The 24,444-nt window shown below is 42.7% G+C and overlaps 1 protein-coding gene across 1 annotated transcript in view; it reads right to left on the reverse strand.

Annotated features, from left to right (window-relative positions):
* The window catches only part of acvr2ba (activin A receptor type 2Ba), a 53,690-nt gene extending 29,710 nt beyond the window's left edge, over window positions 1-23,980 (reverse strand). Inside the window, exon 1 of the mRNA XM_084144153.1 lies at window positions 23,546-23,980. Coding sequence (XP_084000279.1) covers window positions 23,546-23,594 — 49 coding nt within the window. The 5' untranslated portion in view covers window positions 23,595-23,980. The remainder of the gene's footprint in view (window positions 1-23,545) is intronic.
* Window positions 23,981-24,444: the final 464 nt, after the last annotated feature.

The following is a 24,444-nucleotide window of genomic DNA, read 5'->3' on the forward strand; positions in this document are numbered from 1 at the left end:
AACATGCATGTGCGTGTTCGTGAGAGTCTCAGCTTTTCATCGATTGCTTTTAATAGTTTGTAGCTTAAACCATTCGGACTCTACATACTTTTTTGTATAAAAGACGCGCCCTTGTCTCACAAACACCACTCTAGCCCCCGTTAATCCCACATACTAGTGGTTGGTATCTACGGATGCAGAAGAAATGGACAAATCCAATGGTACAACCCAGAACTCAAACACACTATATTTAAAAAGGGGTTAGAAGTCCAAAACGTGCCGCCGTTACTCATTGGGTTAAAGGCAGTGTAGAAACTCTCAATGCCAGAAACACATATAATAGTAATTTAGAGCACCCCAAGAAAACATTCCCAAATTACAAACTCTTTAAATCAATTGTTATAATTTTATGTTGTTCTAAAAGTTGGGTTTGAGGTTCTCCAAATCAACTCCATCTACTGAAAACAATCCCACAACGTCCCACATCATTCATCACACGATGAAAAACTTAAAATACATTAATGAGAATGACGCAGGCGAATTCGGTGTCTACTCGTCAATCTGCAAGGCACATTTCATCCCTGAGAACTTCCACGACTATCAATGGAAGGAGGGCTTCAGCAAGAAGTTGTTTCTCAAAGTGGATGCTGTCCCTACCATCAATGTGGTTTAAGCATCTCAAACAGCCAGCAGCACCAGCAGAGACCATGAGAATGGAAATGGAAGCTATTTTTCTACCTCTATGGTAACATTAGCTAGCTATAGCGCATTTAGCTCACATCTTCCATCTAAATAACACTGATAAAACTAACCAAATGTAAACATGTCTGCCAGCTGTTGGTAGCTATCTGCTGTCATAATTTATTGGAAATGAAATACAGAAATCTCATTTACATATGTATTCACACCGGAGTCAATACTTTGTAGAATAACCTTTGGCTGTGATTACAGCTTTGAGTCATTATGGGTAGGTCTGTACAAGCTTTGCACATCTGGATTTGGGGATTGTTTCCCATTCTTCCTTGCAGATTTTCTCAAGCTCTGTTAAATTAGATTGGGAGCGGCAGTGAACAGAAATCTTAAAGTCTTTCCACAGATTTTCAAATGAGATTCAAGTCTGGGCTTTGGCTGGGCCAATCAAGGACATTCACATTCTTGTTCTGAAGCCATTCCAGCATTGCTTTGACCATATGCTTGGGGTCATTGTCCTGTTGGAACATAAATCGTCACCCCAGTCTAGGGTTGTTTGCACTCTGAAGCAGGTTCACATCAAGGACTTGCCTGTATTAGGCTCCATCCATTGTTCCCTCTATCCTTACCAGTCTTTCAGTCCTTGTCGCTGAAAAGCACTCCCATAGCATGATGCTGCCATCATCATGCTTCACGGTAGGGATGGTGTTAGATGGGTGATGCGCTGTACCTGGTTCTCTCCAGACATGGCGGTTTGCATTCAGGCCAAATAGTTAAATTTTTGTCTCATCAGACCACTGAATTTTTATGCTCTCAAGTCTTTCACGTGCCTTTGTGCAAACTCCAGGCGTGCAGTCATGTGCACTTTTCTCAGGAGTGGCTTCCGTCTGGCCACTCTCCCATAAAGCCCAGATTGGTGAAGTGCAGTAGATACTGTTGTCCTCTGGAAGGTTTGCCCATCTCAGCCAAGGAACTCTGTAGTTCTTTCAGAGTGGTCATTTGGGTTCTTGGTTACCTCCCTGAACAAGGTCATTCTTGCTTGGTTAATATGCTGGTTTCACAGGTCAATAGCATTTAATTAGTCCCCTGTAGCTCAGTTGGTAGAGCATGGCGTTTGCAACGCCAGGGTTGTGGGTTCGTTTCCCACGGGGGGCCAGTATGAAAATGTAAGTCGCTCTGGATAAGAGCGTCTGCTAAATGACTAAAATGTAAATGTAATTAATAATGACTTGCTTTGACTCTAAAGCTGGGGGAAGCTGGGGTACTTACACAACAAGAAGTAGAGTTTTCCTACTTGTAGAATAGCCTACCTGTACAAAAGGTGATTCACTGAATACAAATCTTGAAAACACACAATATTCATTTAAAATATTTGAATTCTTGAGTGGATCTAACAAACACATAAAAACAAACCCAAACTATAACGGAGGGGGTGAAGGGACAAATAGAAAACCTATATTTCTAGTGGTTGACAGTTTTACAAAGCATTTCAAGTGATATTAAAGACCATAACCTGGAGAGAAGTAACAAGAAACTGCTATCCATCCAAGATTTCAAAATGCTACGTAAGACTAGTCTCGAGCTAGTTACCAGACACTGCAGAGATAGATGGTTCATTAAACTGACCAGAATTTACACAACACTACTGCAGTGGTGTAAAGTACTTTAGAAAAAATACTTTAAAGTACTACTTAAGTCGTTTTGGGGGGTATCTGTACTTTACTATTTATATTTTTGACAACTTTTACTCCACTACATTCCTGAGGAAAATATGTACTTTTTACTCCCATACTTCTTCCCCAACACCCAAAAGTACTCGTGACATTTCGAATGCTCAGGCAGGCAGGACAGCAATATGGTCCAATTCACACACCTACAGTGAGGGGAAAAAAGTATTTGATCCCCTGCTGATTTTGTACGTTTGCCCACTGACAAAGAAATGATCAGTCTATAATTTTAATGGTAGGTTTATTTGAACAGTGAGAGACATAATAACAAAAAAATCCAGAAAAACGCATGTCAAACATTTTTGAAATTGATTTGCATTTTAATTAGGGAAATAAGTATTTGACCCCCTCTCAATCAGAAAGATTTCTGGCTCCCAGGTGTCTTTTATACAGGTAACGATTAAATCTCAGCTTGTTACCTGTATAAAAGACACCTGTCCACAGAAGCAATCAATCAATCAGATTCCAAACTCTCCACCATGGCCAAGACCAAAGAGCTCTCCAAGGATGTCAGGGACAAGATTATAGACCTACACAAGGCTGGAATGGGCAACAAGACCATCGCCAAGCAGCTTGGTGAGAAGGTGACAACAGTTGGTGCGATTATTCGCAAATGGAAGAAACACAAAATAACTGTCAATCTCCCTCGGCCTGGGGCTCCATGCAAGTTCTCACCTCGTGGAGTTGCAATGATCATGAGAACGGTGAGGAATCAGCCCAGAACTACACGGGAGGATCTTGTCAATGATCTCAAGGCAGCTGGGACCATAGTCACCAAGAAAACAATTGGTAACACACTACGCCATGAAGGACTGAAATCCTGCAGCACCCGCAAGGTCCCCCTGCTCAAGAAAGCACATATACAGGCCCGTCTGAAGTTTGCCAATGAACATCTGAATAATTCAGAGGAGAACTGGGTGAAAGTGTTGTGGTCAGATGAGACCAAAATCGAGCTCTTTGGCATCAACTCAACTCGCAGTGTTTGGAGGAGGAGGAATGCTGCCTATGACCCCAAGAACACCATCCCCACCGTCAAACATGGAGGTGGAAACATTATGCTTTGGGGGTGTTTTTCTGCTACAGGGACAGGACAACTTCACCGCATCAAAGGGACGATGGACGGGGCCATGTACCGTCATATCTTGGGTGAGAACCTCCTTCCCTCAGCCAGGGCATTGAAAATGAGTCGTGGATGGGTATTCTAGCATGACAATGACCCACGGCCAAGGCAACAAAGGAGTGGCTCAAGAAGAAGCACATTAAGGTCCTGGAGTGGCCTAGCCAGTCTCCAGACCTTAATCCCATAGAAAATCTGTGGAGGAAGCTGAAGGTTTGAGTTGCCAAACGTCAGCCTCGAAACCTTAATGACTTGGAGAAGATCTGCAAAGAGGAGTGGGACAAAATCCTTCCTGAGATGTGTGCAAACCTGGTGGCCAACTACAAGAAACGTCTGACCTCTGTGATTGCCAACAAGGGTTTTGCCACCAAGTACTAAGTCATGTTTTGCAGAGGGGTCAAATACTTATTTCCCTCATTAAAATGCAAATCAATTTATAACATTTTTGACATGCGTTTTTCTGGATTTTTTTGTTGTTATTCTGTCTCTCACTGTTCAAATAAACCTACCATTAAAATTATAGACTGATCATGTCTTTGTCAGTGGGCAAACGTACAAAATCAGCAGGGGATCAAATACTTTTTTCCCTCACTGTATCAATAACACATTGTCATCCCTACTGCCTCTGAGCAGCCGGACTCACTAAACACAAATACTGTCAGAGTGTCGGTGTGTGCCAGTCTGTCTGTACATTTTTTAAACAAGAACATTTGTGTCGTCTGAATTTGATGTATAGCATTTACTTTTTACTTTTACTCAAGTATGTCAATCTAGTACTTTTTCCAACACTGTACAATTAAAACTTAGATACCTTTAGACTTTTAATCAAATAGTATTATACTGGGTGACGTTCATTTTCTATTAAGGTATCTTTACTTTTACTCAAGTATGACAATTTAGTACTTTTTCCACCACTAAGGTTCCATGTAATGCAAGGTATGAGATTTTCATCAGCTAGAAGGTTGGCGTTTGTCATTGTGAATGAAAAGATGAAACTAGGCCTTGCCTACGACGTGGGCCCAGCAAATGTCATCTGCTTTCTGTACATTAATGTCAAGGCTAGAGTGCAACCTTTCCATGAGCACCATAGAAAAGGTAAAAAGAGTGTAGCAAGAAACTACTTTCAACCAGTTTCTATAAATTGATGTCAGCAATGACCAGTGGAAAGAAAAATGCCAATGAAAAAGGCATGGGCTTAGGACATATTGAACGGTTTGTTTGCGGTGCCTAGAGTGCAGGTTTATACTGACATAAACAAAAGTACAAATAGAACTTTGGAACACTTAGCTTTTCGGACCCATTCTTGTCAGGGAAAGCAGGTGACCAAAACAACAGACCTTACAAGATAAAAAATATCTAAAAAGGTGTTTCAACCTCATTCTTGCAACATTTCTTCTAAACATTAGCAAGAGCGCCAAACACTCATGTTCAACCAAACCATATCTTAATATTCTCTTTTTCAGAAAGATATTACACAACATCAAGTTGTTCTGCTGAGAGAAACGGAATCAGATTGTGAGGTTGGAAAATAACATTGTGGTTCATTTATGAAATAACTAAACTGAAAAGCGGATTTAAGCTCCGCTCACAAAAGACCCATTCTGTTTTTCCAATATCCTCCTAACAGAGAAGGCCTAGGCCCTTCTCATCACTATGGAGATGGGCTTACATTTGAAACACGCAATTTCCCTGAACGGATGCTTGACTATACCCCTGAATGGAAGCCTATAGCTGTAGTTGGGGCAAAGTCACCTTTCTCACACAGTGAATAGGCGGTGGTGACAATGACAAGGGATGCTGCGCCGATGTGGACTTTAACTACGTGTATGTTTTTCACACATGATGAAAAGGATTCTCCAAACATTTTACATTTTTACATTTTAGTCATTTAGCAGACGCTCTTATGCAGAGCGACTTACAGGAGCAATTAGGGTTAAGTGCCTTGCTCAAGGGCACAGAGATTTTTCACCTAGTCGGCTCAGGGATTAGAACCAGCGACCTTTCAGTTACTGGCACAACGCTCTTAACCACTAAGCTACCTGCCGCCCCAAACCATGCTATACACAGCCCATCAATGTGTCTGATTCATCTTTGCCAGATGCATCAAGTAAACAGGCTGAAAACTTGCATTTCTTTACTGTAAAAGACAGAGACGCTCTGTTTTGTCTCTTAAAAAACCCAGGCCCATAACAAGGTTTGGGCCATAATGAGGTTCCATTGAGCAGTTAATTTTCAAATCCATATGATCAAATAGGGTCATTTGAATTTGCATGTGTGTGTGACCCCGCATCTGATGACGACAAAGAGTGTTAATGACACGGATATGGTCATTTTGCATGATAATATACATCTCAGACACATACATCTGGCAAACCTACTGTGTCTCGACATACATGCATCCCAAAGGTTTATTCAAGTAAAAGTCATGCTTCATATCTTAGAGAAAAGAGGTGCAAACTTTTATAAGACCTATAGATATGATATTTTCTGACATATTGAGAAGGTATTTTATCATCATCGTTTTCTAATTTTAATAGCGCTAGTCCCATGTACACTGAGTGTACAAAACATTATGAATACCTGGTCTTTCCATTGCATAGACTGACCAGGTGAACGCTATGATCCCTTATTGATGTCACTTGTTTAATCCACTTCAAAATCAGTGTAGATGAAGGGGAGGATTTTTAAGCCTTGAGACAATTGAGACATGGATTGTGTATGTGTGCCATTCAGAGGGTGAATGGGCAAGGCAAAAGATTTAAGTGCCTTTGAACGGCGTATGGTAGTAGGTGCCAGGCGCACTGGTTTGAGTGTGTCAAGAACTGCAATGCTGCTGTGTTTTTCACACTCAGTTTCCAGTGTGTATCAAGAATGGTCCACCACCCAAAGGACATCCAGCCAGCTTGACACCGCTGTGGGACAGCATCCCTGTGGAAAACGTTAGACACCTTGTAGTCCAAGCCCCAAGGAATTTAGGCTGTTCGAAGGTAAAGAGGGGGGTTGCTTACAATATTAGGAAGGTGTTCTTAATGTTTTGTACACTCTGTGTATATGATGAATGACTGAAGACTCTGGATGAAGAGTTAACTTCACATTGCTGTCTATCATTTTGAGGACACCAAAGCCTTCTGTTCTAGCATTGAAGTCCGCCCTAATTCAACTCACATAACCTCTGCCTATTCGAGAAAAACCCAAATGATAGCAAACAGCAACCAACATTATTCAATTGAACTCTGACAACGACTACGCAGGCTAAGGAGATACAAAAAGAAGCCAGTGCCTCTTCACATTCATAATGCTCCCTTGTCCCGTGTGGTTCAGTTGTTAGAGCACGGCGCTTGCAATGCCAGGGTTGTTGGTTCAATTCCCACGGGGGAACAGTACGATTTTTTTTTGCACTTCCTACTGTCAGTCGCTATGGATAAGAGCGTCTGCTAAATTACTTCATTAAATAAATCCCTTCATTTAAAAAAAGAAAAAAACACACGAGACGTGAGGAAAAAAAAATCCCCCAAAAAGCAGCTCTTCACTCCTCTTTACTACGACACCTCCAAAAAACACTCTCCACCGCCACGCTACACTCAGCCAGGCCTTGGCTGGCATCCAGCTGGATGCCAAAAAGGGCTTTTCCTTCTGCGCTGCGCAGCTCCCCCTCATTCAGATACTAACGCCAACACTCTGCTATTTATAGATGCTGGCAAGACACCAACCACAACTTGACCGCATAACCACGGACCAAGGCAAAAATAATAATACAATCGGGGTCAAGAATACATATAAAGAGAGAGGGAGAGGGAACGGGAGCGGACGGGATGCCTGCCAATGGAGCAGTGGCGCGAGGCGGTGTGAGGGGAAACTGTAGGGGAGGGATTCTGAGGTCAGCCTGTTTCCAGAGAGAAGAAGAGAGATGGGGATACGGGCAAGCTGCAGACATTGGACCGCACGGTTCCCTCATTCCCGTCAAAAACCAACAGGCATCAGGGTCTGCAGAGAGCACCTTCCGACTGAAACGCTGGAATCTCACATTTGTGTGAGTAGTGGGGCTCCGAAACTAGGTCAAGACCAGGCCTGAACCGCATACCTTATGCAGAGGTGGCAGCATAGCATAGGTCTGAAGTTACTGCACAGCACATTCAGTATTGTCAACAAGGTCTGTTTACAAAGTCTGATCTTCTGAAGGCTGTCTTTGTCACAATATAAACCATCGATATTTCAAGGACAATTAATCCAGCTGGCATTGATGTTCACCAACCACACTACAAGCAACATAAGCAGAATAAATAACTCTGGCCACATAGCTCAAGGCAAGTCAGCTTCACAGTTTTCAATACGAGGATATGATTAACCTCAATCCAGGACACTCTGCAATGTTTCAGACTTATTTTGGGTCTGCATGGCTCTGAATACATTGCTGCCCATCTGACAGCACCAGCATAATATCAGTCTCTTGCTCAATGTGTGGCAATCAGTGTTTTCCCTCAGTGAGCGTACAAAAGGGCCCTAGACAATGGACCAACTGAGCCTCAGCAACACCAGGGAGAGAGGGGCTCAACTCCCGACGTTCCATTTCAAGGTGTCTCAACTGCCAGACAGAAATGTTAGGGGCCAAATCCTAACTGACGTAAAAGTTTGAGTTGTGTAAATATTTAGTTGTAGGATTCGGTCTTGGGGGAAGTTTGCCGGACCTGAGATTGAACCTAACAAATAGACAATATGAAAATGCTGAGCCCCCTATTAGCCAGCTTGTGTTAGTCTAACCTACATTTTGGCTAATCACACACCCTAGAGGATGACCTTCTCTCACTATATATATATATATATATATATATATATATATATATATATATATATATATATATATATATATATATATATATATATATATATATATATATATATATATATATATATTGTATTATTTATTTTTATTAAGCTCAGAGAAAATGTTAGCTGTTTAAATTTAAGCTTCTCAATTCCCAAAATAAGCCTCTAATCTTTACATTTCCCCTGGTGGTGTGATAAAGTTTTCAGTCAGTCTACATCCTTGGGGGCTGCCCATTTACATTTTAGCAGACGCTCTTATCCAGAGCGACTTACAGTTAGTGAGTGCATACATTTTTCATACTGGCCCACCGTGGGAAACGAACCCACAACCCTGGCGTTGCAAGCACCATGCACTACCAACTGAGCTACAGGGGATTTCCCATGCAGCTGTAGACAGCCATTGTTGGGGCATTATGCACAGCAGGTGGTCAAGTTACTGGGTTTACCATGACAAAGACTCGCCCCCTGTGACCTTCTCCCTCTGTTGTTGCTGCCCTTCCCTCCGCGGAGAGAATCTTGCCCATCAACATGTCTATGGTTCGGCCTGCTACCCTCACAGGGCTATGGGGAATATGTGACCCTCTCCCACACTCCTCCAAACTTCATTGTCCATTAATAGTGAATGGCAGTTCTCTAGACGGTCACGGTAGCCTTCAATTAAACAAGGCTAGAACAAAACCAAGGATTCATGCAACGTGTTGGCTGTCGCCTTGGCTTACAATATGATACATACAGTACCAGTCAAAAGTTTGGACACACCTACTCATTCAAGGGATATTCTTTATTTTTACTATTTTCTACATTCTAGAATAATAGTGAAGACATCAAAACTAGGAAATAACACATATGGAATCATGTAGTAACCAAAAACAAATCAAAATATATTTTATATTTGAGATTCTTCAAAGTAGCCACCCTTTGCCTTGACAGCTTTGCACACTCTTGGCATTCTCTCAACCAGCTTCATGAGGTAGTCACCTGGAATGCATTTCAATTAACAGGTGTGTCTTCTTAAAAAGTTAATTTGTGGAATTTCTTTCCTTCTTAATGCATTTGAGCCAATCAGTTGTGTTGTGACAAGGTAGGGGTGGTATACAGAAGACCCTATTTGGTAAAAGACCAAGTCCATATTATGGCAAGAACAGCTCAAATAAGCAAAGAGAAACGACAGTCCATCATTACTTTAAGACATGAAGGTCAGTCAATAAGGAAAATTTCTTTGAAAGTTTCTTCAAGTGCAGTCGCAGAAACCATCAAGCGCTATGAAACTGGCTCTCATGAGGACCGTCACAGGAAAGGAAGACCCAGAGTTACCTCTGCTGCAGAGGATAAGTTAATTAGAGTTAACTGCACCTCAGATTGCAGCCAAAATAAATGCTTCACAGAGTTCAAGTAAAAGACACATCTCAACATCAACTGTTCAGAGGAGACTGCGTGAATCAGGCCTTCATGGTCAAATTGCTGCAAAGAAACCACTACTAAAAAGGACACCAATAAGAAGAAGAGACTTGCTTGGGCCAAGAAACACGAGCAATGGACATTAGACCGATGGGAATCTGTCCTTTGGACTGATGAGTCCAAATTTGAGATTTTTGGTTCCAACCGCCGTGTCTTTGTGAGACGCAGAGTAGGTGAACGGATGATCTCCACATGTGTGGTTCCCACCGTGAAGCATGGAGGAGGAGATGTGATGGTGCTTTGCTGGTGACACTATCAGTGATTTATTTAGAATTCAAGACACACTTAACCAGCATGGCTACCACAGCATTCTGCAGCGATACGCCATCCCATCTGGTTTGCGCTTAGTGGGACTATTATTTGGTATTCAACAGGACAATGACCCAAAACACACTTCCAGGCTGTGTAAGGGCTATTTTACCAAGAAGGAGAGTGATGGAGTGCTGCATCAGATGACCTGGCCTCCACAATCCCCCGACCTCAACCCAATTAAGATGGTTTGGGATGAGTCGGACGGCAGAGTGAAGGAAAAGCAGTCAACAAGTGCTCAGCATATGTGGGAACTCCTTCAAGACTGTTGGAAAAGCATTCCTTGTTGGGAAAGCTGATTGAGAGAATGCCAAGAGTGTGCAAAGCTGTCATCAAGGCAAAGGGTGGCTACTTTGAAGAATGTTTAACACTTTTGGTTACTACATGATTTCATGTGTTATTTCATAGTTTTGATGTCTTCACTATCATTCTACAATGTAGAAAATAGTACAAATAAAGGAAAACCCTTGAATGAGTAGTTGTGTCCATACTTTTGACTGTTACTGTATGTATATTGAAGCCAAGTCACAGGCTGCATCATAAGAGGAATCATTCTAAAAAGGCACAGAGAAATGGCTTCAAGGTCTGAAATGTTCCCTTTCTGTACAACCGACATGCTCCACACAACACATGCAGCAGGGTTTTTCATTTTGCTCCCTCTTGGTCACATCAAGGGCATACTGGAACAGGATGCCGAAGACATCAGAGAACTTGCCAAACAGAAGTTTGTGTAAGTGTATGTGTGTTGACGGTCTGCGACAGCTGGGCCCGAGACGCAAGGGTCATCAGAGAAGCCTGGGAGCCAACATGAACCAGCGTACGCCTCCATCTGGAGAAGGCAGACCAGGAGAAAACCAGACGAGCAGCTGCCGCCGTCATCTCCATCTCAAAAAACCCCAAGTTCAAGCAAGGGAGGGCGAGCAGAAGAGAATAGTGAACTAGCTCCACAGTCCACACACAGCACAGGCATGGCGCGTGAGGTTTGAGGGAGATGAGGAATGGAGGGGGGGAAGAGTGTTGAATGAAAGCAATATACAGCCTGATCAAAAGCCTTGACTCATCCGTCTGAGAGAAAGCAACAACACTATCTAGATCCAGAGGGCTAAAAGGGATAGTTCAGCCCAGAAAGTTAGTTACATGTTTTCAGAAGCAGTCCAAAAGTTAAACTGAGTTCATAATAATAAATAAAATAAAATAAAAATCAGCCAAATCCACAGGCCTACATACCAACTGAATAGTAAGGATTGGCCCATCTAGATGATGGGCACCTATTTTGAGATACAAAAAAAGGTGTGAGAATCTGGGGTGAACTAGCCTAACTGCTTGTGTAGTTGAAAAATTTAGGCCATATATGAAACAAATGTTACATGGCCTTCAGAGTATGTTGCACTTCCTGTTCCCTGACAGAACGTGTCAAAGGAGGTGTCGAAGGAAAGCATTTACAGCAAAGTAAAATTGAAAGGGAAGTAGGCTATGTTGAATGAAACCTGAATGAGCATTGGATGTCATTTCAAGTAGAGGTGACACTTTTCATTCATCTTTGAGGTGATTTTCCTAAATGTTTCGCATTACCTTATTGTTTAAACCTTTCTGCGGTTTAAGCGAACATCCCTTATACACACACATTGCAGAACGGTTCTTCACACGTCCACTTCCTCCAGAGTCCAACCCAGACGTAAGAGGGAATCTTTGTTCTCGCCATTCCCCCCTGACAGGAACAACATGTGGATCTGAGGGAGGTGGTGTCAATACCCTGCTAAGCTCAAAAGGTGAGTGGGTGACCACCATGCCCCATGCCTCTTCTCTCAGTCCCACGCCCAGCCTCAATCCCCCCAGCATGGGGGACAGGGGCTCGACAAACAGGCCTCAGCAGCAGTCTGCCTGACACATCTCCGCACAGAAGGAGGGGTGGGTCAGTGGGAGGGACACAAAAGCAGAGAGGGGCCCTCCACAGGGGCTGGGTCTAGAGTGGAGAGACCCAGGGAGGGGAGAGACCCCCCGCAGGTCCTCTGGGGGAAGAGGAGGCTTCTTTCAGACACAGGAGCATGAGGGCCATCAATCCCACGGTGAATGGAACTCCAAAACTAGTGCCCAACCCCCTTCCCCTCTAGCACCAAGTGAGTTATTGCAACCATTGCTCTCAAATGGGGCGAATGGATGGAGCAGGAAATCAGAGGACAGAGGGAGAGAGAATTCTACCCAGTGCGAAACCAACCCCTAGCATATAGGGCTGGGAATTGCCAGGGACCTCACGATACAATATTATAATGATACTTCGGTGCCGATAGGATATGTATTGCAATCCGATACTAGGGCTGTGACGATACCAGTATCGCAATATTTTTAAGTGCTGAAAACTTGTTGGTTCACTATTTAAAAAGAAGATGGAGAACAAACTATAGGATGAAAAATACTGGAGTTTTGGCGCAGGTACAGCAGACTAGCTTTAGCTAATGCTACCTACAGTAATTTTTTTACTAATCGATACTCGAGTCAAATATTTATAGAATATCATTCAAAAATTACATTGCGATATGTAAGTATCGATTTTTCCCCCATTAATACTAGCTTCATCCTCTCTAGACACTTCCCGTAACTCCAAATGGATTAGGTTGGTGAAAGTAGCATAGAAAAATAGTTCCAGCTAACCTCTCTCTGTTGCAGGCCAGGTTGAGTTAACCTTAATTGCTCCTGTAAGTCGCTCTGGGTAAGAGTGTCTGCTAAACGACAAAGTGTCTAGCGGTTGGGGCTATAAGGTTGATGTCATGATATCAGTCTGGGTATTGGTGATCACCTCAAATATAGAGAAGAGAATGTCCCGGCAACTTTAAATGGATAGCGCATGACATGGTACTCCTGCTACAGAACAGTTCCAAGACAGAGAACACAGCATCAGTTCTTACCATACATTACTTCAATAACTAGAGGCTTCTGTTGTGGCTCCTAATGGTCACATATATACACCATTGTTTTTTTTTAAAATGATTTGTTTACAATAAAATAATAATAATAATAATAATAATAATGCCATTTAGCAGATGCTTTTATCCAAAGCGACTTACAGTCATGCGTGCATACATTTTTGTGTATGGGTGGTCCCGGGGATCGAACCCACTACCTTGGCGTTACAAGTGCCGTGCTCTACCAGCTGAGCTACAGAGGACCAAAATAAGAGGCAAAGAGTCAAATTGGAATCTCATTTATTTTCTAGAGAGAAAAAGGTGGATATGGACAGAACATGCAACAATTTCAATTGTTACAGTTTATAGAAGGAAATCATTCAATTGAAATAAATTAATTAGGCCCTAACCTATGGATTTCACATGAATGTTCAGGGGCGCAACCATGGGTGGGCCTGGCAGAGCATAGGCCCACCCACTGGAGAGCCAGGCCCAGCCAAAACATGAGTTTATCCTCACAAAAGGCCTTTATTACAGACAGAACTACTCCTCTGTATCATCAGCTGTCCAGGTGGCTGGTCTCAGATGATCCTGCAGGTGTAGAAGTCAGATGTGGAGGTCCTGGGCTGGCGTGGTTACACTTGGTCTGCGGCTGTGAGGCCGGTAGGACATACTGCCAAATTCTCTAAAACGACATTGGATGCGGCGTATGGTAGAGAAATTAACATTAAATTCTCTGGCAACAGCTCTGGTGGACATTCCTGCATTCAGCATGCTAATTGCACTCTCCCTCAAAACTTGAGACATCTGTGGCATTGTGTTGTGTGACAAAACTGCAAATTTTAAAGTGGCATTTTATTGTCCTCAGAACAAGGTGCACCTGTGTAATGATCATGCAGTTTAATCAGCTTCTTTATATGCCACACCTGTCAGGTGGATAGATTATCTAGGCAAAGGAGAAATATTCACTAAAAGGGATGTAAATACATTTGTACACAACATGAGAGAGAAATACGCTTTTTGTGCATTTGAACATTTCTGGGATTTTTTATTTCAGCTCATGAAACATGAGACCAACACTTTCCATGTTGTATTTTTACTTTTGTTCAGTATAGATTGTTGTATGTTATCCATCCATTTCCCAAGAGGGATCTGGAATTGACTCTAAAAGCTTGATCTCTGCGTTTTGTGCTAAACAGTAAACATTGGTAATTCATTATCATGCTATGAAACATGGCACGTATCCTCTGGAGCTCCTCTGGAGTTAAGCGCTTGGCTAATCCCATCCCACCGCATGTTCAGGAGGACTTTGAGTGCTGCGTATGATGTACGACGCGGCCTACGCCAAGATAAGGCCCTGCCGAATATCATTGTTTACGTATGGCATTCCACCCATGCAGCTTTGCCCAGATAAGTGTTATCGGCAAAGGTAAACAAACGCTGGGGCCAGACCAGTGTGGCTTCTCAGCAGCACGCGACCGAGCGGGGACGCTCACAAGCTTCCTCCCTCTTCAAATGCTGGAGCTCACACTTAAGAAATAATAGACTTGGGCACACAAGGATATAGCTATATTGGGACATTATCCAAGGCTTGGCAAGCAATGCCTGTTTGTCAGCAAACTCTGCGTGTTTCCCAGACCCATGCAGAGGAAAAAAGTTCACAAGGCCTAGATACTGTGCAAATTAACCACCTCTCTCTTAAAAGTAAAACATCATCTCTATAGGCTTAAGGGTTGCCCATCCCCAAGCATGGACCAGCCTGTTCACTTAAGATGACCCCAAACAACTGCAATCCGCTCTGGTTTATGCATCGGTCTCCTGTAACAGACTATATAAAGAATGGTTTGGGTAGATTCTATTAATGCTTTAGCTTAGCAAATAGCTGATACATCTGGCAGACTAACTGTAGTTGCATTATCAAGAGTAAATCAGTACTTGTGTGCTTTTCCCAATAGGCAGCACATCATCCATTTACCCCTACGCAATCATCAATTCAGCCGCTGTGTCAACGCAAACATGTTCCATTTCCTTTCAAACTGCGTCTTTTCCATGGGAGAGAAAATGGTATCGCTCACTGGGCCACTGTGTTCCATTTATTTACAGTGCCTTCAGAAAGTATTCACACCCCTTGACTTTTCCTCATTTTAATGTGTTACAGCCTGACTTTAAAATGGATTAAATTGAGATTGTGTCACTGACCTATTCACAATACCCGATAATGACAAAGCGGAATTATGTATATTTTTTTAATACAAATTAATTAAAAATTAAAAGCTGAAATGCCTTGAGTTAATAAGGCAAGCCTAAATAAGTTAATGAGTAAATTTGTGCTTAACAAGTGACATAATAAGTTGGATGGTCTGTGTGAAATAGTGTTTAACATGATTTTTTAAATACAACCCCATCTCTGTAACCGACACATAGAATTATCTGTAAGGTTCCTCAGTTGAGCAGTGAATTTCAAAGCACAGATACAAACCACAAAGACCATGGAGATTTTCCAATGCCTTGCGAAGGGCATCTATTGATAGATTATTAAACAATTTTAAAAAGCAGACATTGAATATCCCTTTGAGCATGGTGAAGTTATTAATTACACTTGGATGGTATATCAACACCCAGTCACTACAAAGACACAGGCATCCTTCCTAACTCCGTTGCCGGAGAGAAAGGAAACCGCTCAGGGATTTCACCATTTGTCCAATGGTGACTTTAAAACAGTTACAGAGTTTAATGGCTGTGATAGGAGGAAACGGAGGATGGATCAACAACATTGTAGTTACACCACAATACTAACCTAAATGACAGAGTGAAAAGGAATACAAATATTCAAAAACACACATCCTGTTTGCAATAAGGCACTAAAGTAAAACTGCAAAAAATGTGGCAAAGAAATGAACTTTATGTCCTGAATACAAGGCGGTATGTTTGGGGCAAATGCAACACAACATCACTGAGTACCACTCTTCATATTTTCAAGCATGGTGGTGGCTGCATCATGTCATGGGTATGCTTGTCATCGGCAAGGACTAGTGTGTTTTTGGGGATAAAAATAAATGGAATAGAGCTAAGCACAGGCAAAATCCTAGAGGAAAACCTGGTTCAGTCTGCTATCTAACAGACACTGGGAGACAAATTCCCCTTTCAGCAAAACAATAAGCTAAAACACAAGGCCAAATATACACTGGAGGGGCTTACCAAGAGACATTGAATGTTCCTGAGTGGCCTAGTTACAGTTTGACTTAAATCAGCTTGGCAAGATTTGAAAATGGCTGTCTAGCAATGATCAACTCGACAGAGCTTGAAGAATAAAAAAAGAAAAGAAAGTGCAAATATTGTACAATCCAGGTGTGCAAAGCTCTTAAAGACTTACCCAGAAAGACTCACAGCTGTAAATCGCTGCCAAAGCTGTTCACTTTGTCATTATGGAGTATTGTGTGAAGATGGGTGAGAAAGAAATATATTTAATCCATTTTGAATTCAGGTTGTAACACAAAATGTGGCGTAAATCAAGGGGTATGAATACTTTCTGAAGGCACGGTAACTTAGGTTTGGTTCAAACCTGCCAAAAGGCGCAATTGGTGCCAAGCAGCAGCAGAGTCAAACATGGAAGGCTCATGTTTCCCATACACTGTGAGAGGGGAGCTACAAGGACATTTGTGTTGCAACCGGCTTTTTTGATCTGCGCTTATCAAATTAGCCCCGATTCACACTGTGGGTTTTGGAGATCTGCAGTTAATTAGGAAAGAAGCCAGAGTAAAACCAACAAATTAATAGAAGCCACGTTTCTCCACTTTCGGGGACCGAAGCCAATTACATAAGGAATGCATGCGAGCGGGGCATTGTATACATTTCTTCCCGTGTTTGCGCAACATGTTATGAAAGACCATGCCAAGCCTCGCACAACGTGAGGCGGATGACACGAGAAGGAAATTCTACAGGCAGCGCTGATCTCACTCACTGCTCGGCCCAAATTCTCTCTCTTTCACTCTCTGCTGGCTGTTGTAAATGTGTCCAATTCTGAACACCACTCTCAAAAATGAGACCCTTGCTTGCGAGTCACTGACACAGAGGTGGTGACGACGAGAGGAAGAAAGGTCTCCCTTCAGTTACTTACATTGTGACATTGAACGGATGCTGACGTGTGTTAATTCGGTCATGGTCACAGCCTATTTTTGTACAATTGACCTATAGTGGATTCGGAAAGTATTCAGACCCCTTGACTTTTTACATTTTGTTACGTTACAGCCTTATTCTAAAATGGATTAAATAGTTTTTTCCTATAATCATATCAATCTACACACAACACGCCATAATGACAAAGCAAAAACAGGTTTAGACATTTTTATGAAATCATTTTTTTTTTTTAAACGGAAGTATTCAGACCCTTTACTCATTACTTTGTTGAAGCACCTTTGGCAGCGATTACAGCCTTGAGTCTTCTTGGGTATGACGCTACAAGCTTGGCACACCTGTTTTTGGGGACTTTCTCCCATTCTTCTCTGCAGCTCCTCTCAAGCTCTGTCAGGTTGGATGGGGAGCGTCACTGCACAGCTATTTTCAGGTCTCTCCAGAGATGTTCAAGTCCAGGCTCTGGCTGGGCCACTTAAGGACATTCAGAGACTTGTCCCGATGCCACTTCTGCGTTGTCTTGGCTGTGTGCTTAGGGTCGTTGTCCTGTTGGAAGGTGAACCTTCGCCCCAGTCCGAGGTCCTGAGCAGGTTTTCATCAAGGATCTCTGTACTTTGCTCTGTTCATCTTTCCTTCGATCCTGACTAGTCTCCTAGTCCCTGCCGCTGAAAACATCCCCACAGCATGATGCTGCCACCACCATACTCCACCGTAGCGATGGTGCCAGGTTTCCTCCAGACATGACGCTTGGCATTCAAGCAAAAGAGTTCAATCTTGGTTTCAGACCAGAGAGTCCTTTAGGCGCCTTTCAAACTCCAAGTGGGCTGTCATGTGCCTTTTACTGAGGAGTGGCTTCCGTCTGGCCACTCTACCATAAAGGCCTGATTGCTGGAGTGCTGCAGAGATGGTTGTCCTTCTGGAAGGTTCTCCCATCTCTACAGAGGAATTCTAGAGCTCTGTCAGAGTCACCATCGGGTTCTTGGTCACCTCCCTGACCAAGGCCCTTTTCCCCCTATTGCTCAGTTTGGCCGGGCGGCCAGCTCTAGGAAGAGTCTTGGTGGTTCCAATCTCCTTCCATTTAAGAATGATGGAGGCCACTGTGTTCTTGGGGACCTTCAATGCTGCAGAATGTTTTTTGTACCCATCCCCAGATCTGTGCCTCGGCGCTCTACGGACAATTCCTTCGACCTCATGGCTTAGTTTTTGCTCTGACATGCACTGTCAACTGTGAGACCTTACATAGACAGGTGTGTGCCTTTCCAAATCATGTCCAATCAATTGAATTTACCACAGGTGGCCTCCAATCAAGTTGTAGAAACATCTCAAGGATGATCAATGGAAACAGGATGCACCTGAGCTCAATTTCGAGTCTCATAGCAAAGGGCCGGAATACTTATAAAAAAAACACCTTATTTATGTATGTAAAAAAATATTGTAAAATTCTAAAAACCTGTTTTGCTTTGTCATTATGGGGTATTGTGTGTAGATTGATGAGGGGAAAAAAGTATTTAATCCATTTTAGAATAAGGCTGTAATGTAACAAAATGTGGAAAGAGTAAAGGGGTCTGAATACTTTCCGAAGGCACTGTACATGTACTATAGGCTTGCTACTCGTAGGAGAACAACATCGGTCTCAATGACTCCTCTTCCAAGAACTGAACAATCTCTGCTTTTTCTATTTGAGATTCACTTTCACAACAAGCATTGAGAATGATTTTGCTCTGGGGACCAGATTTCTATGCAATGGGAGATGTTCTGCTTGTTTTTTTCCATTCGAGGAAATGACTGCACAAACATGATATGAATAGAAGTGTTGATGAATGAACAGCATTGAGTCAAGCAGAGTTTGGGATCTTTAGGAAATAATTCCAGCCTGTCCTGTTAAGTGCTCATTGCTTTCTACACCAAGTTAAAAGACATGCTCCGGAACTTTGGTGACTAGTAAGTATGTTTTAAACCTCTCGCTTTGGGCTGGATGTGCCGATGTGTAGTTCATACATGCATAATCTATGAGCAGAATTACTGTCTTACCTCAATTAGCCACGAAATCCCTAGTTTGAAAGCAACTGTTTTTCTGGAAGCTGTGCTGTGCCATTTTCCCTACATTTCTCCCCACATGGGCCAGCCCCCTAGCAATTCGAGTTCTAGCCAATGAGCTTTAACCCCTCGCGATTTGAGTGACAGCTAGCAAGATGCACACACAGCAGACAGAGAGAGCAACGATGTGGTGCACATATGCGAAGTAGTAGCAATTTTCGGGGACCACCTTTGGCACATGAGTGTTACTTTCAGAACTACTGGCTAAAAAGTATACTAAAGTAACATAGAATTTCTTTAAGAGGTTGGGGGAAACTAAGCAAAAACAAGATGGTGCCATCTTTATCAGTAAGATTGATTTATGACTCTGGGTTTGAGGGAAAAGCTCCAAACAAAACCAGAACCTTATCTGTGGGCTCATACAGTCATTCGGTTTGGAAAAGCTTCTCCGAATGAGATTTGAAAGATATTATCCTTCGACAAAAAATAGGCCTATGCTGTGTGCATGGTGCCAAAAACATGCAAAGAGCTCAAGTCAAAACATACTGTAATGGGGAAGATGTACAACCAAAACAAAGCATATCATACACCTAAATACACTATATATACACAAAGGTATGTGGGGACAGCCCTTCAAAAGACTGGATTAGGCTATTTCAGCCACACCCATTGCTGACAGGTGTATAAAATCGAGCACACCGCCATGCAATCTCCATAGACAAACATTGGCAGTAGAATAGCCATACTGAAGAGCTCAGTGACTTTCAACGTGGCACCGTCATAGGATGCCACCTTTCCAACAAGTCAGTTCATCAACTGTCTGCCCTGCTCGAGCTGCCCCGGTCAACATTAAGTGCTGTTATTGTAACGGCTCAGCCACGAAGTTGTAGGTCACACAAGCTCACAGAACGGGACCGCTGAGTGCTGAAGCACGTAAAAATCGTCTATCCTCGGTTGCAACACTCATTACCGAGTTCCAAACTACCTCTGGAAGCAACGTCAGCACAATAACTGTTCGTCAGGAGCTTCATGAAATGGGTTTCCATGGCCAAACAGCCGCACACAATCCTAAGATCACCTTGCGCAAAGCCAAGCGTTGGCTGGCGTGGTGTAAAGCTCGCCGCCATTGGACTCTGGAGTAGTGGAAACGTGGTCTCTGGAGTGATGAATCACGCTTCACCATCTGGCAGTCCGACTGACAAATCTGGGTTTGGCGGATGCCAGGAAACGCTACCTGCCCCAATGCATAGTACCAACTGTAAAGTTTGGTGGAGGAGGAATAATGGTATGGGGCTGTTTTTCATGGTTCGGGCTAGGCCCCTTAGTTCCAGTGAAGGGAAACCTTAACACTACAGCATACAATGACATTCTAGACTATTCTGTGCTTCCAACTTTGTGGCAACAGTTTAGGGAAGGCCCTTTCCTGTTTCAGCATGACAATGCCACCGCGCACAAAGCGAGGTCCATACAGAAATTGTTTGTCGAGATCGGTGTGGAAGAACTTGGCTGGCCTGCACAGAGCCCTGACCTCAACCCCATCGAACACCTTTGGGATGAATTGGAACGCCGACTGCGAGCCAGGCCTAATCGCCAAACATCAGTGCACGACCTCACTAATGCTTGTGGCTGAATGGAAGCAAGTCCCCGCAGCAATGTTCCAACATTTAGTGGAAAGCCTTCCCAGAAGAGTGGAGGCTGTTAAAGCAGCAAAGGGGGGACCAACTCCATATTAATGCCCATGATTTTGGAACGAGATGTTCGATGAGCAGGTGTTCACATACTTTTGGTCATGTAGTGTATGTATATTACACATTCATCTCACTGTAGCCTGAAAAAACTAAGCTTTGAATTACAGTCCCAGCTGTCCCGACAAACATATCTGGTCTATTCTCTCCCAAACAACTATGCCATGAATCTCCTACAGCTCGACATCTTTAATCCAAGGCGGGGGGGGGATACACACTGTCACTTTAAATCCCTTCTCCAGCTAGAGGCTACCCATCCCCCATTTCCCACAGTGTTTTCCCACTCCCCATTTCCTGTCCATGCACTATAGAATGTATCCATATGAAAATGATAACAAATGCATTCACCGGCAAATATGGGGATGATATGCAGCAGCGTGCAGATGTGTGTTTCTCAGATAGAGAATAGAAGAGAGGGTTAAGCGGTGGCCATTACAACTCAGAGTAGTAATCCATCCTCGCAGAGCCACCCCTCCCCCATTTCCACTACACCATGTGGCCAAACCTTTGAAAATCCTGCACAGCACACACACACCATTGTTCCTGATTCAGTAATGCTGCGATGAGAGAGCACTGTAACAGCATTCCAAGCCCCAAGTCCTGCTGTCACACACACTAACATGCACACGCTCACGGATCGGTGGGCAAGGCCAATCTGCACAAGGGGACGCAGCCCCTGCCTCGGCTGACGCCGTGCTGTCATACCGGGACAATCGCAGTCTGTCCTCCACTCAGCAAAAGCCAATGAATCGACAGGAATGAGTGCGTGAGGAGAGATGCTATGACTCGGGTCAGCATCTCCTGCTAGTAGAGAGAGAGAGAGAGAGAGAGAGAGAGAGAGATAGAGAGCCATGGGCAGGGATCCGGCTTCCTTTGTCTCAACAGAGTGGATCATCAGCTGATAAGAGCAGAGCACCAGAGCTGCATTCTACTACCTCTGCTGCTAGCCAGGGAGCCACTGAATGCACTCAGTGAGACCATTACACAGTACATCCAGCACAGCCAAAACAGCTGGTCTGTGATTTATTTAGAATTCAAGGCACACTTAACCAGCATGGCTACCACAGCATTCTGCAGCGATACGCCATCCCATCTGGTTTGCACTTAGTGGGACTATCATTTGTTTTTCAACAGGACAATGACCCAACACACCTCCAGGCTGTGTAAGGGCTATTTGACCAAGAAGGAGAGTGATGAGTGCTGCATCAGATGACCTGGCGTCCACAATCACCCGACCTCAACCCAATTGAGATGGTTTGGGATGAGTTGGACTGCAGAGTGAAGGAAAAGCAGCTAACAAGTGCTCAGCATATGTGGGAACTCCTTCACGACTGTTGGAAAAGCATTCCAGGTGAAGCTGGTTGAGAGAATCCCAAGAGTGTGCAAAGCTGTCATCAAGGCAAAGGGTGGCTACTTTGAAGAATCTAAAATCTAAAATGTATTTTCATTTGTTTAACAATTTGTTGGTTACTACAGGATTCAAATATGTGTTATTTCATCGTTGATGTCTTCACTATTATTCTACAATGTAGAAAATTGTCAAAAATAAAGAAAAACCCTTGAATGAGTAGGTGTGTCCAAACTTTTGACTGGTACAAAGCAGCAGTGATGAACAAATTGTCAAAAATGTAATCTGTGAGCCTACAGGTATAGATAGGGCTAAATGTATGCGTCACTGAACTAGATAATGAGACAAGAACAATCACATTTCGCGTGGAAATCCAGAGTAGAATGCTTATTTTAAAAAATAGTTATTTGAAGTACTCTCTCATCCTATTGCTCTGAAAGAATACATGCCAAAGAATACATTAATGAACAATTACGCTACAAGTGATGTGGGCTGTGCGAAATAAGTGTGGAATTCTACTACTTATTGTGGTGATCTGAAATAAGTATAATTCACATCAGTATCAACACCTGTCGGCGCGCTTCAATGGAGAGAGATCTTCAATCATGTGGTTTAATTTAGTCTACACAGGTCAAAATACACTGATAAATGTGTCTGATAAACGTGTAAACATTTTCAAATCCATCACTTTGTGGATCTCCATCTATGCATTTTCCAATAGAGTCGCATGCACACTTCTAAAGCAATTATATATTTGCAACATATGAGGCCAAATGACTTCATTGTAGGCTAAAGAAAACCGGTATTTGAGCCAAATACTATAAGCTGCCATTTTCAAATAAATGCGATACTTATATTTTCATGACTGATCATTGAAGATTTTGATACATTTACCATAACACTCATTCGGAAATTGTATCTGGTCGCGAGTTACGGTTACTTATTGATCTACAATGTACCAATGCACCGAAAAGCCTAAATAACCTCTCGCATGAATGCTCAAAAAAACAAACATACAAAATGTTAACCATTTAATTATTGCACTGGCTATTTTAATGCCATTAAATAAGTGTCATTTTTGTACCATTCGATAAAGCCAATATCAATAGTAAAACGACTACCTACAGCACGTTATCCTAGGTTTGGGTACATTAGAATAATCCGAATTGGCGTTCTGCTTTTCTGTTACAGTTTGAAATCACTGAATACATTCTATAACTGATTGCCAATTCACTACCCCAATATTAAGCGAATGCCTATTACATAAATAGGGTGCTTACCTGCAAAAAAAGTTCCCAGAAGTGCAAAAGTCAGACAGGAAGCAAACATATTCCTTTAATTAAAAAGAAACACACCAGATGTTCTCCTTTTTAACCTATTTTCCTTTGTGAACATTTAAAAAGATGATCCGCACAACACAACGAGCCAAATGTCCCAAGGCCTTCGATGTCCACGGCACCAAGAGTTTGCGTTGCTTTTGTGTGTACAGCCCCCCAATGCAACAAAATTGCATGGGCTAAAAATAAGTTTTAAATATAAACAAATCCATTGGGAAAGGATCGGTCGAATCCAAAATGTAAAATCGACAAGGTAAAATGAACTCGATGTTTCAAAGAAACAATTGTCTCGCTCCGCGGTGCGCGTTAACCTTTTCTACTGTGTAGTCGTGAATGGCTGAGGACAGGGTCCGATATTCACATGCAGGAAACTGAACTGAGTCCAAAATGGCTTCTGAGAGGGGGAGTAAGCCAGAGTCAGCACAGCCAGTGGGAAAACCCGGATGTTTAAATACAAAGACAGGAACGCAATCAAAGAGGCATGGGTATGGAGTGCAGTGCAGCAATGTTGGAGCTTTAACCAATGCTTTAATTTCAGTGAAAATACTAGACAAGAAGTAAGACTTAGAAAGGGAATTAAATTATACACACTGGTAATAAAGGTCAACAGGGAAAAAAATTAATATATAATAATAATGCTGATGCCCACATCTAAACATAAGCCTATTTTTGGCTTTACAACAACAGTGCTTGGAATGAAAATCTGGTCTGTTTTCTGGAAAAGGCTGTACACTTTTCGTTCTGCTATTTATAAAGGTAAGTCTGCTTTCATTACATGATTATGTATCTTAGAGATACAACATTCTGGAGATACAACCATTAAATCAATTAAGCCATATGAA

Source organism: Coregonus lavaretus (assembly GCF_964263955.1).
Source record: "Coregonus lavaretus genome assembly, chromosome: 2".
Taxonomy (NCBI): Eukaryota; Metazoa; Chordata; class Actinopteri; order Salmoniformes; family Salmonidae; genus Coregonus; species Coregonus lavaretus.